The sequence below is a fragment of the Microtus pennsylvanicus genome, chromosome 6, assembly GCF_037038515.1.
Source record: "Microtus pennsylvanicus isolate mMicPen1 chromosome 6, mMicPen1.hap1, whole genome shotgun sequence".
In the NCBI taxonomy this organism is placed as follows: Eukaryota; Metazoa; Chordata; class Mammalia; order Rodentia; family Cricetidae; genus Microtus; species Microtus pennsylvanicus.
The window spans coordinates 120,659,346-120,673,299 of NC_134584.1; the positions used below are offsets into that span (position 1 = coordinate 120,659,346).

Consider the following 13,954-nt stretch of genomic DNA (forward strand, 5'->3'; position numbering starts at 1 on the left):
TTTTTTTTTAACCATTTCACAAACTTACTTGGACTTTGGAGCTGTTGGGTGGGAGATGAAGTGCTGAAGAACTTCCTAACATGGTCATGTTTCAGTGTGTGCGAAGGTATGGAAGCCAAATACCTGGGAAGTAACAGGGCAGTTTGTCAGCACTGAAATCTCCCCCCACAACCCATGCATGCATGCAAACTTAACAGTGGGAAAAATCTGAAAATTTCACCCAAGAGAATGAGACATTAGAGAAAAAACAAACAAACTAGTCCCATAGCCTGATACTCTCCTTGCTTTTATTCAATTTGTATAGCTCCCCTCAAGTCCCTTCTCTCATCTTCACAGTGAACAAATCAACCTCTACAAGAGTCTGTGACATGAGCACTGGAACCCTAGGGCTCCTGAGCCTGCTGGAACTAAGTCACAATGTGAAGACACTGGTCCCAAGGGCCCTGAGAGGACACACTAGAGAACCAGCAAGAGGCCATAGCTGTGCCTCGGGTAGTAGAGTGTTTATACATGAATCCCTTGGTTCTATTCCTCACTAGACCTTTTACCCCAGCTCTTAGGAAGCAGGGGGATTACAAATTCAATGTCATTTTCAGTCTCAAAACAAAACAACAGGACAGAACTGGTGAGCCTCAGCACTATATGTCCCGTGTGTGGGGGTATGGCTGATTCAGGACCTATTTTCATTCTGACAAGCTTCAGATGCTTCTTCCCTGAGACAAGGTTTCTCTCTGTAGCCCTGGCTGTCTGGAACTCACTCTATAGACCAGGCTGACCTTGAACTCACAGAGATCCACCTGCCTCTGCCTCCTGAATGCTGGGATTAAAGGCATGCACCACCACAGCCTGGTCATAGCTTCAGCTGTTAACCAGACAATATAGCTGACTGCTCACATCATCTCACAGGGACAGCAAACCCCATACAGCACAAACTTCTGGTTCCTTCACCTCATCGCTAACTCACCCTAAGGGTATCCATATCCTTCAAACCTTTACAACAGGTAGCCCTGGAGATAAAGGAAACACCAACACCAGAGCAGCCACAGCCACCTGGCCAAGAACCTTACTTACCTCAGACCTGCTTCCAAATCCACATGGTTACGCTCCAAATAGAAGGAATCTGGGCCAGCCAAGCAAGGAATGAGCTTATCTAAGTTCTCTTCAGGGTAGAGCTGGGATAACTGAAAGAAAAGACAAGGCAGAAGGTCTGTCTCCACAGCACACCAGCACTCTGCCTTGCTACAAGAAGCTTGGCAAGGGGTCTCTGGAACATCTGTGGTAAGACAGTTTGGACCTTTCTAGCTGCTTGGGTTCTGTACACATGTAAGATACTACAGGCAGGTAAAGCCCCACTCATCATAACTTTTCCTGAGTTTAATATAGTTTGAGCCACAGGGCCAGTTCCTGACTAGAATCCAAATGGACCAGGCCTGCAAAAAAAGCAAAGAGTAGCAGTTCTGACAAAGTCTAGCCTCCAGTACCCCAGCACAACAGCCCCTGTGTTTAGAACAATGGCCAGGACAGGAGAGCAGGGACTCCTCCTCTCACGGGGTAATGGGCACTGGCAGCCCATTCTTGAGAGAGGACACAAACAGGAAGAGTCCTACCAGTGTACTGGGGGTAAGCAAGGCTCTGGCACTCAAGACCCAGGAAGCAGCAGCCCATCGAAGATGTTGTGATCCACCCAGAGCCAGCCACTCTTGTGTACACTGACTCAAGGACCTCACTCCTAGCCTGGCAGGGAAATACCTCTACAGGCAGAATTACTGCTTTCTCAGATTCTACAGCCTTTTAAACATAACATCTAACATTCAATAAAAATTTCAAAGACATGAGAATATAGGGCCAGGGAGACTACTGTCAGTGTTGTCAAGAGGTGGGGTGGCTCATGCATGTGATCTCAGACCCTCTCTGCTGACAGTCTGACTAGGTGAAAGACAACTTTTAAAGAGCCCCTGGTCACCTTACCTTAGAAATAAACTCAGTTACTTCTGAGGAAGACTTGGTTACTGATGTTATTGAAGAATCAGACCACAGGACCTTAAAAACAAATAAATAAGCCTTAAAAAACAGATACCACAACTGGGCAGTAGTGGCACAGCACTTGGGAGGCAGGGCAAACTGATCTCTGTTAGTTCAAGACCAGCCTGGTCTACAGAGCGAGTTTCAGGATAGCCAGGGCTGTTACACAGAGAAACCCCATCTTCAAACAAAACAAAGCAAAAAAACTAAAAAACCAAAACAAAACAAAACAAGCTTCCAACTGTCCAGTGCTCACAGCTAGTAACTACTGCCTGAATGGGACACTCACACTCCTGACTTGTGAAGACAACAGTCACAAAATCCAAGTCCATTCACATACTACCAAATCACTAGAGCATGGGGGAGTGGCATCGCGTGCCACCTAACCACCCCTGTGTACCAGCATGTTCCACCCAGCATGCTGGACATAGCATCAAGGCACCAGCAATCTGCCTCTTCACCTGGAAGCAGGTGTCTGTACCACACAGGTGCTGTGGCTATATCAACACTTGAGCCCAGGCCTGGCTTGGGCCCTCAGGCAGACTACAAATGTGGAACAGGAGCGGTCCTCCACAGGAGGGCTTCATCAGGCCAGAAGAGTCAGAAACTGTACATGCCTTCGGGCTTGGCACTTGTTTTAACTCATAGCACTGGGGCCCCTGTATGATTTTCTGACATCATAAAGCTCCTGGCACTGGCTGAGCTCTCCTGTCATTCCTACAAGCTGTTCCTTACAACACTGCAGTCTGAACGCAGCTACTTCTGCAGGTATATATGTGTGGGATTTGGGGGGGGGGGGTCTGTGCAAAAGATAACATGAGCCCACTTAGAAAGGCAAGGGCAGGTGACATGAGGAGTAGGTCAACTGGGAGATACAAAACACCAATTTTGTCTAAAGTCCAAGTCATTGCTCAAAAGGGACACATCACATTTACCCTGGTATAGAGGCAAGAGCTCAAGATGCCAAGCCCAATCCCTTCTCTGCACAGCTGAGACACCCTTAACCTGGGAGGGTTCAGTCACGTTCCTCTCATCTGTGGGATCCACATGGATCTGTGTGCTTCAGCACTCTGTGATAGCACTAACAAAGTCACAGCAAATGGAGAGAAGGCGCCATGACTTCACAGGTACGGCAACTACAGTCACTGAGCTACCTGCTGCTAGGAGCGTGGCTTCCACCCCAATTTGTCTGCACGTGGTAGAAAAATGCCTCAGTGCTTCTTGGCTTCCAACAATCCTACAAAGTTGGGGTTCCTAAGTTTGTGCCCTATCAACCCTGACATCCCAGACTGAGATGAAAACTTGAGTTCCCCAGAGCTGGCAAACTGTTTCTAACAGGAGTCTTTTCTCCCAATCAGACCCAAGGAAAGCACAAAGTCCACAGCAAAACAAGGGAAGTAGGACAGTCATGCTGAAAGCAGTAGTCTAACCCCTGCCATGGTACGGTTTGCCCTCTGTGTGTTTCTGGGGTCCTCATCACAGGCAAGAACACAGGGCAGAGGATTCACAGCCTGGTCCCAGGGGTCTGCTTCACTTCCAAAGGTGCCTACTTTTGGCCAGGTCCAGGCCTATACTGGCCTCATGCTCACTCTCCACTGCCTCAACACGGCGCTGGAGGAAGACAGGCCACCACAATAGCGTGGCAATGGTACGCACCCCATCAGAGCTGGCATCTGCCATCCACCTCCAGGAGCAAGCACTGAAGGAAAAGTTGAGGTACACAGCACCAATTACTTCCTTCAAGAGCTGCAGAGTCACACTGAGGCTGACTTAAATCTTTCGTCACACAAGAAATGAGCAACACACAGGATAAGGCCAGTTCCACATGCAGCCTTATTTCCTATCCACATGTAGCACATCTGTCTAGAGCCACCAAAATGGTATGTGCTTTATTCTGAACTAGCCAGGTGCTGGGCAGATGGCCCCACCCAGCCTATAAGATACCTTGTAAGAACACCTACACTTCCCAAACTCCCAACTTTCTTTCTTTTTCTTTTTTTTTTTTTAATACCTGGAGGGACAGCTGTGGGTGCTGGGAACCAAACTCTTATATTTTTGGTTGTGAGCCTAGCCTTTAACGGTTGAGCCATCTCTCCAGGCCATTCCCAACCATCTTAGGGAAAAAAAAACCAGCATGGAGGATGGAGGATGAAGGCCTGCAATCCACATTCTCAGGGGACTTGATGCCAAGAACAGAAAGAAGAGCTTGGCTGAGGCAATGGTGGCAAGCAATGGTCTGGCACAGCAGGCAGCACAGGCCCCAGGGAAGGATCTGGAGGAAAGCCCAAAGCCAAACATTCAAACTAGAAAACAGAAAAGCCAAACAGGGGCATGATGCCAGGGCAGATTGAATCCCATAAGAGGAACGAGGCAGGTAACACCAAGGTTGCCAGACAACCAGCCAGAATGAAACTAGGTAAGCATTCTCCTACATTCCTCAGGAAAGCCATGGCCTAGCCAGGTATGATGGGAGAAAATGAATGAAATGTCTGCCCGGGCAATGCTGAAGCATGCATTGGCAGCCGTATATGGCGGTTCTGTTGAACTTGTCCATAATGAGTTTCATGATCTAAGTTGATGAGGACAACTGACCAAGTCTCTTCCTAAAGAGGGCACCAGGTGGTTGCTGGGAATTGAACTCAGGACCTTTTGAAGAACAGGCAGTTCTCTTAACCTCTGAGCCATCTCTCCAGTCCCAGCTAGGTATGATGGCATACTTCATAAATTCCAGTACTAAGTAGGCAGAGGCAGAGAGGGTCTCTGTGAGTTAAAGGTCAGCCTGATCTACACAGAGTTCTAGGACAGTCAGGACTACATAGAGAGACCCTATCTTTACACACACACAAAAGCTGGGCAATGGTGGCACATGCCTTTAATCCCAGCACTGCAGAGGCAGAGGCAGGCGGATTTCTGTGAATTCAAGGCCAGCCTGGTCTACAAGAATGAGTTCCAGGACAGGCTCCAAAGCTATAGAGAAACCCTGTCTTGAAAAAAACAAAAACAAAAACAAACAAACAAAAACCCAAAAAAGCACAAAATGAAAACAAGAAACCCTGACCAACCCAACCACCAGAGGGTAGGGGGGGAGGGGGGAATAGATGAGGCATCTCCAACAGGAAGCATCAAAATGGTATTGCCCAGCTAGTTCTTAATACCCTGCCACTCCTAAAAATAGATGACTCAGTAAGGACAGTGGTTCATGCCCTCACTCCAAAATCTTGACAATTCCTATAACCCCGGGCTGAGACAGAATGAAGAATTCTGGGTCAGCCTAGGCTATACAATGAGATCGTGACTTCAAAACAAATCAAAAGCCACAACTCTGAGAGAATAGACCTGAGTGAGACAGAAAAGCATCAGGCTCAGTATTGGCTGGTTTGTATCAGTAAAGAATGCTCTCAAATGAAAACAAACTTTTAAGGACAAGACACAACAGGCTTTGGAGGGGTGTACTATACTAGTAATGTCTTGTAACTCAAGTCACACTCTCAGTGACTGTGCTTCAGAAATGGCACCCCTCCACTGTTTCTCCTGCACACCGGCAGGTGGAGGGAGCAATTCACACTTCTGAGAGACTCAGTCATCACTTTCTTCAGATCCACTCCTCCATCTGCTTCCTGAGACTCTGGCTGGGCCTCCTCGGAACCAGCAAGTACAGCTGCAGCATAACTAAAACTAACTCTGTGAAAAAGAACACAGAGCTTCACACCTGTCTATAGCAGACGCTTCCTGAGCTACTCCTTACAGGGAAACACTGTGTTCTCCTTAGACCTTTGTCAACTCAATGCGAGCTGGGGTAATTTTGGGAAGGGCAACCCCAACTGAGGAAGTGGCTCCAGCAGACTGGCCTTTGGCAAGTCTGTAGCCACTATCTTGGTTGATGACCTATGTGGGAGGGTCCAGCCCACTGTGGGCAGTGTCACCCTGGGTAGATAGTCCTGGGTTGTCTAAGAAGGTAGGCTGAGCAACCCATGGGAAGCAGCCAGTAAAGCAACATTCTTCCACGGCCTCTGCTTCAGTTCCGGCCTGTAAGAACCTGTCTTGAGTTCCTGTCCTGACTTCTCTCAGAGTATAAGCTGAAATAAACCTTTTCCTCCCAAAATTCCTTTGGTCAGGGTTATCACAGCAACAGAAATCCTAACCACAAAACAGTGGAAGCCATCAGAATTCTAGAGAATCACAAAAGACGACTACTGGGCAAGAAGCTCTGGGCTTCTCCCTAAGCACACAGAGCCCAACAGACACTTCAAATGTGAACACACCCACTCACTACAAGCTGTCCAGTGCTCAAGGCACAGTGAAGCAGCTATTGATCTGACTTACTGTTTTCACTATCTTCTAATCTACTCCACTAGTCTCTGTAGAGTACGTTGATTCTCAAACAACATTTTAAGATTTTGATACCAAGTATGGTAAGCCACACTTGGGCAGCTGAAGCACACTCTAAGTCAGCCTGGGGTACACAGCAAAACTTTAGACCCTATCAAGAAAAAGTAAGAAAAAAAATGTTCACTTTTGATTATAGTTGATGGTGAGCCACACACAAGTCTGTGACTGGATGTTGTGCCACCTGTGAAACCATCACTTAATCAGGACAGTTAAGCCCTCAGCAGACTTTCACCGTTTACATAAAAGCTTTCTGACATGCTCCCTCACCATGGAGTAGTTTGCATTTTATAGAGTTGCATATAACTGGCTTCCACAGTATACACCTGTTTGGAGGAAGAGTCTGAGTCACTGTGCCTCTCTGTGCCCCTCTTGCGCAGTGTCCACTGTGGACACTACAGCCCTGGCGATGCAGATTCCTAGCGCAGACACTCACACCATTCATCTTGGATCCTGAAGCATCACAAACAAAGCTGTGCAGTATCACAAATCAAACCCCACACCAAGAGCTCTTCCATAATGCCTTAACACCTCGCCTCAGCTATGAGGCTGCTGGCACACCTCTCCACACATGCTAACGACCAGACATGCCTCTTTCTTAGGACTCTGTCCAAATCTTAAAACCATTTATTTTTTCTTTCTTCTCTCTCTCCCTCTTTCTCTCTCGTTCTGTAGAACAAACTGGCCTCAACCTCACAGAGACCCGCCTGTCTCTTCCTCCCGACTGCTGGGACTAAAGGCGTGCACCACTCCCACCCAGCTGCTCTGAGAGCTCTCTGTAGACTTCATGCCCCTTTCTGTCTTATGACTAGCTCACCCATTCTCTTCAGAGCCTAGAAAACAGCTTTACAGAGGACAGCAGTCCTATCTACTAGCTGCAGCTTTTAAAGAGCACATTTTAGTACTGGGCTCGGAAGCTTTTCACTTGTTTATTTCCCAGAGCTTTCTCTCTCCCTCTCCCCCTACCCCCTCTTTGTTGGTTTTTTTTTTGTGTGGGGGAGGGTTCAGAAATGATCCCACCTGTGATACAAAGGGTTCTCACCACATAGCACCTCCTAAAGAGCAACCCTGACTCACACACAATACTAAACAAGAGTCTCTTGTGAGTGTGCTTCCCAGCACTGCCAGGGCATATGCTCATGATCTGTCCATGTCTGAAGACAGAGTCTGAGAAACAGCTACCCCAGCATGCCAGGTGGGTAACAAAACCCTGATACAAATCAACAATACATTTCCCAGTTTCCTTTGAAGATAAGTGAGACCAAGAACCTGAAGTCTTATCAACAAAACATAAGCAGAAGCCTCTCCAGCTGCTCCTGAGCATGTTCCTTCTCCCTAGTCTGCATCCTGCCCACCATCAAGTGAGCACTAGAGCCCTAGCTGCCATCTTGGACTACAAAGACTATATCCTGTGGACATGCTCACAGTAAAATCTGGAGTCAACCAGGACTGTGTTCTGATGGAAGCCTGGGACTGGCTCCCTGAACACTGTAACAGGGAATAAAGGGAACTTTGAGGCTTGTCTAAGCCTTTGTTATGGCAAGCCGCTCTCACACAAGACAGCCCTTTCTGGTGCATTAGTTTTGAGCACATGCCCCTGTACAGACCGACTGGTCGTGGCCACATAGTCAGCTTGTATGTGTCTCATCTAGGGGACTTACTATCCTGGAGTGCCCAGTGCCATAGCCTCCAGACCCATGGTGACAAGGACTGAATTGATTTTTTTTTTAAATTTATTTATTTATTAAGGATTTCTGCCTCCTCCCCGCCACCGCCTCCCATCTCCCTCCTCCTCCCCCAATCAAGTCCCCCTCCCTCATCAGCTCGAAGAGCAACCAGGGTTCTTTTTTAAAGATTTATTTATTTATTATGTATACAGTGTTCAGCCTCCATGTATGCCTGCAAGCCAGAAGAGGGCACTAGATCTCATTACAGATGGTTGTGAGCTACCATGTGGTTGCTGGGAATTGAACTCAGGACCTCCGGAAGAGCAATCAGTGCTCTTAACCTCTGAGCCATCTCTCCAGCCCCCTGAATTGATGTTTTTTTAGAGCTTAGCTTCTCCCTGAGAAGGTGGCTGTCCCCCAATACCCTAGCCCACCCCAGACACCGGCCCCAGACAGGCTCCATCTCACTCAGCACCACTGTTCTGCAAGAAGCACAGCTTTTATTCTAGCACATGAAGTGGCTACTCATGACAAGTGTGCCCTCCATACCTCCAAGGTGAGGGAAAACAGCATCTTACCTCAAAGGAACACTCAACACTTCTGTCATTTTTCGTGTGTGATAATCCCTTCAGGTCTATTTTTTCAACACTCACTGCAAAAACAAACACAAAATTAAAGAATGCAGTAAGACTTTGAGATACAAATGATTGTTGGGCATGTGACAAGTAGCTATTCCATACAAGGCTGCCAGAACCAAGACCTGAGTAGCACTTGGACCAGCCTCAGCTGGTATTGGCATCTTGGAAGACTAAAGGATACTCAGATACCAACCAAATTCCAAGAAAGGGAGTGTAGGGAGCCTGAGTTGGACAGCACATTTGTGAGCTCTTATGCTGTCCTTCAAGACAGTCAAAAACTGTGTCTAATTCTCGGAAATTTATAACCATGTCTCCCACAGCGAATGTTCCACATGAGAAGAAGCCTGGCACAGTCTTGAGGGTCTTTCCACGGACCTGTGCACTGTTGCTCAGCTTTGCCACTAGGGCAAAAATGGAAGCTCCAATGGCAAGGTCTAGGAGGAATTACAGTGGTTCCCAGGCACTGTGACATGACCAGGAGGCTGGGAACTGACCATGCTAAAGGAGACCTGCTGTCACCACGGAGCTCTAAAGCCTTGCTCTATTTCATGTTCCAAACCTTTCTCCTCAGAAATGAAATGACACCATTAAACTATTAGCACTGTTTCCAGGCAAGCCCAAACATGTGTTCACATTCTGCAGAGCTTTCTGCACACTCTGAACTCTAGTGATGGATGGTGACACACTCACTAGGCTTTACACTCCCTGCAGGTATACTCTTCTGGTCAGCAAAGACAGAGCCTTCCAGAATGCCAGTACTGTGACATGTTGAGGGACAACCAAGAAGTTTTATAGACAAAAGACCTAGAGGAGGAAAAAAAAATTCTCGGCAATGGTAACTTTACCCTGCTCTATGAGGTGCACTGGGAGGTTCCTATACCTGTGGTGCTCCATGCTGGAGTCACTATGCTATTTGTTTAAATGTATTAAAATGGAATAAAAATGGACTAAATTCTGGTCTAGGTACTGAACAGACATGTGTGTGGGGCTACTACTCTGGATGATGAAGAATGGACATTCCCAGTATTCAAGTGTCTTTTATTAGTGCTGTCTGAACTGAGTAGCATACAGACCAAACTACCTCCTCCCATTTGTGTGAACAGCTTTCTTGGCACATGGCTACACAATTTGCTCTAGTACCACTGACAGCTGCTCTCCACCCACTGTAGTGAAGCTGGGCTTGAGAGCGGAGACAGACACTACAATAGAGCCCCAGTATGGACGCTGCACCCCACCACAGCAGAGCACTCAGCACTAGCACGCGCCAGCTGCAGCAGAAATGGAGGAAGAGATGTGCCATCATCTCTTGCCATCCTTGCCACTCCAGCTACTCCTTCAGCTACAGTCAGCGGGAAGCGACCCCTCTACACAGTCTCAGTGACACCATTTTAGACCATCCTCCTTCTCTAAGCAACAGACTGTAGGACCAGTGCCTGCCCTGCCCAGATAATCAATCTGTACCCAGTGTTCCCAAACTAAAGAGTATCAGGGTGTATGAGAAAGGAAAAAGGAAAAATCCATTTGGACTAAGGGAAGTGACTCAGAGCTGAACAGAAAAACAGGCAAAGTGGATGAATATCATTTGGTTGTTTGCAGATAAAAGCATTTTGGAGCCAGGCCAAGCACTCACAGCCAGCCCACTGCCCATGAAATATGTTTTAAACCAAGTACAGATCTCACTGCATTATTGCTGCCAGCCTCAGCACCCAACTCATTGTAGGTTCTTCTTCCAGGCTCCCAATATCAGGGCAGCAGCTTAGCAGGTAAGGGTACCTACCACCAAGCATGATGGCCTGATTCAATCCCCAGGACCCAAGAGATGAAGAAGAGAACCAACTCACACAAGTCCTCTGACCTCCACAGATGTGCCACGTCACAGCACACACAATAAATAGAATAAGTAAATAAATGTAATAAAACACCATGTTTCAGTTTACTCTCAAACTTGGGAGTCACTAGAGGCCATGATTATAGAAACTGGACTGGCTCTGTGGCAGAGCACATGCCTCGTATGTTTATGGGCCTAGGTTCCCCCCAACATCACAAAAGACAAACAAAACTCACACAACTGAACAAAGTTGAGGGGTATGAGATCGAGAGGTCAGGCATCTCCAAGCAGCACCACGCACAAGAAAAGTCTCAACTCCCAGGCAACTGCTGGGCTTTTAGGAACTGGTAATTATGATTCTCACACCAAAGGCACCTTACACCTGTAGAGCTGGCTGGAGCAACGAGAGGGTGCTGCCACCTCCTCCTCTGGACAAGGTCAGAGACTTCAAACACAATGGGCGCTGCAGTTTTTAGCTGCCTTTAGGGCAGAACCTTTCCAGAACTCTGCCCACTGGTTTGAACGGCTTCCAGGGCTACAGTGTAGGGCAACTGGTATCTTGGAAGCTTCATGGGCACCAGGGAATGCTTTTCTCAACCTTTTTTTTTCCATTTTTAAAAAAGATTTATTTATTTCTATTTATTTATTTTGAGACAGAGTCTCTTTATGTAGGCCTGGCTACACTGGAGAAATATGTTTTCTATATTTTTTATTTTTATTCTATACGTATAACTGCTGAGAGGGGTGAACTGACTTTTCCTGGTTGTTACTGTTACACCACCTTTTTTGTTTTTGGTTTTCAAGACAGGGTTTCTCTGTGTAGCTTTGGCTGTCCTGGAACTCACTCTGTAAATCAAGCTGACTTCAAACTCACAGAGATCGACCTGCCTCTGTCTCTCTGAGTGCTGGGATTAAAAGCGTGTCCACCACCAGCCAGTTTGTTTCACTGTCTTTCCCTTACTGCCTCTCTGACGGCCGTTGCTGCTTCAGGAATGGCAAAGGAGAGGTTTTAACAGGGCACCAGCTAGTCAAAAGTTCCTCAAATAATTCTAATATCATACTGTCATCAAGACAGGTGCCGGGTGTAGGCCCAAAGATCACACCCATGCAGGAACACATGCTGCCCACAATCAAATCTAGGCTCAGCATCTCATGAGGCTTTTGGGACAGTGAGTTGTGTAGTCTGTTTTGAACTTTTTAAAATGTGCACTGGTGTCTTTTTTTTTATTATTATTATTATGTATACAATATTCTGTCTGTGTGTATGTCTGCAGGCCAGAAGAGGGCACCAGACCTCATGACAGATGGTTGTGAGCCACCATGTGGTTGCCGGAAATTGAACTCAGGACCTTTGGAAGAGCAGGCAATGCTCTTAACCACTGAGCCATCTCTCCAGCCCCTTGGTGTCTTTTTTTAATGTGCACTGTTTTGTATGCATGTGTGTTTGTGTGAGGACACTGCATCCCCTGGAACTGGAATTAGACAGGTGTGAGCTGCCATGTGGGTGCTGGGAATCAGACTCACGTCCTCTGGAAGAGCAGCCTGTGCTCGTAACTGCTGAGCCATCTCTCCAGACCAAGAGTAGTCTGTTTTGATACTCAGCTTCAAAATAAGCCTCCTTAAATAATAACAGCCACAGAAAAGCATTTCCAAGGGTTATTTATGCTTTCTGATGCTATTCAGAAATCAAGCTACATAAATACTCAAGAATTACATACAATTCCAATCAAGGAAACCAATTTTGTCTCCTGCACAATGTATAGTATGGCTCTCACCCACAGAATGTTTTAGCACTTTGGAGCAAAACTTAACACAGAGAAAATGCAAGATCTCAAGTTCAAAATCAGTCAGTCAGAGTTAACATGTGGACCCCTTAATCATCAGTCACTGAGTGAGGAGGGCGTGTTCTGGCTGGTGCACTGGCACCTATAGGCTGAAGCAAGGTATATAGATGCACACACCCCTCTGCACTGTGCAGCATTTTGATTCTTGATCAACTTTGACCAAAGGATACCTACCTCCTACAATTACTGGTGGTCTGAGCACTGGCTTGCAATGCTGTTCCTTTCCTCTATCTTCTGGGGAAGATACACACACAGCTCTGCACTAAATTGTATGATCACAGAAATGAGGCTGACAGCAGGTACTCAAAAGAAGCATGTGCAAGGCTGGCACTATGTCCCCTGGATTTTACTCAGGACTATGTAGACAAGCCAGCTGATTCATGCCAGGGTCCAGGGGCAGGACAGGGACAGTTGCTCTCAACCACTATGAGAGTGACGTCAGACGAGACCAGACCAGAGCCAGGACCACAACCATGATGGCATGTGAAGGAATTCTGAGCTCTCCTATAGGCTCTAGTCAGCTCACAGCTCTTTCCAGATGGCCTGCTGGTGGTATGAGGCTTGCTGCTCATAGAAACGGCAGTTACTGGGTCCCTGTAAGCCTTGTGTGGTCACCTTGGCAGAGAAACCCTAGCCCAGCTCCAGAGGACTACAGCAGACAGCAGACCAATGCAGACAGCACTGGGGCTTGAGATGCTGCCGGGCTGTGAGTTACATCAATGGTTCTCACCTAGAGAACAAAACCAGAGGGGCAGGAAAGGAGGAAATGATGAAGAAGCAAAAAAAAAAAAAAAAAACCTGAGTCCCACAGTACTAGACCACCAGATTCATAGGGCTAGGACCATCCTGTGAAAAACAAGCTACCCGAAATTCCCTTTTTCTTAAAATTTTTTTCAAATTTTTTTTATTTTATGTGTATGAATGTTTTGCCTAAATATATGTATGTGTACCACATGTGTGCCTGGTGCCTGTGGAGGTCAGAAGAAGGCACAGAACCTCCCGGGACTGGAGTTATAGATGGTTTTGAGCCAACATTTAGGTGCTGGGAATCAAACTCTGGTCCTAAATGGTGGTTTGAATGCAAATGTCCTCCACCGTCTGGGCGCTTGAACATTTGCTTCCCAGTTGATCGCATTATTTGGGGAGGTTTTGAACTTGTGGTATTGTTGGAAGAAGTATGTCACTGAAACGTGTTAAAAGTTTTTCTTTTGGTTTGGTTTTGATTGTTTTTCGAGACACAGTTTCTTTGTGTAGCCCTGGATGTTCTGGAACTTGCTCTGTAGTCCAGGCTGGTTTCAAACTCACAGAGATCCATCAGCCTGTGCCTCCTAAATGCTGGGATTAAAAGCATGTGCCACCACCATCCAGTGGTCTTTATGAGTTTAAAAGACTTGTGACAGTTCCAGTCTTCTGGCTCTTCTTTGTGCCTGTGGTTCAAAACTGTGAGCTTTCAGCGTGCTGCCCCATCCACCGCGCTGTATACTGCTGCTGACCTAACATTATAAACTCTAACTCTCTGGAACCATGTTAAGCAAAATAAACTCTTCCTTCTATGTGTTGCCTTGGTCA

The 13,954-nt window shown here is 46.8% G+C and overlaps 1 protein-coding gene across 2 annotated transcripts in view; it reads right to left on the minus strand.

Annotated features, from left to right (window-relative positions):
• The window catches only part of Zcchc14 (zinc finger CCHC-type containing 14), a 56,445-nt gene that overhangs the window by 10,796 nt on the left and 31,695 nt on the right, over positions 1-13,954 (minus strand). For both annotated transcript variants that reach the window (XM_075977486.1, XM_075977485.1), the window contains exons 3-6: positions 8,654-8,727; positions 1,969-2,040; positions 1,072-1,181; positions 29-123 (exon numbers count right to left, since the gene is read on the minus strand). In XM_075977486.1, coding sequence (XP_075833601.1) covers positions 29-123; positions 1,072-1,181; positions 1,969-2,040; positions 8,654-8,727 — 351 coding nt within the window. The remainder of the gene's footprint in view (positions 1-28; positions 124-1,071; positions 1,182-1,968; positions 2,041-8,653; positions 8,728-13,954) is intronic.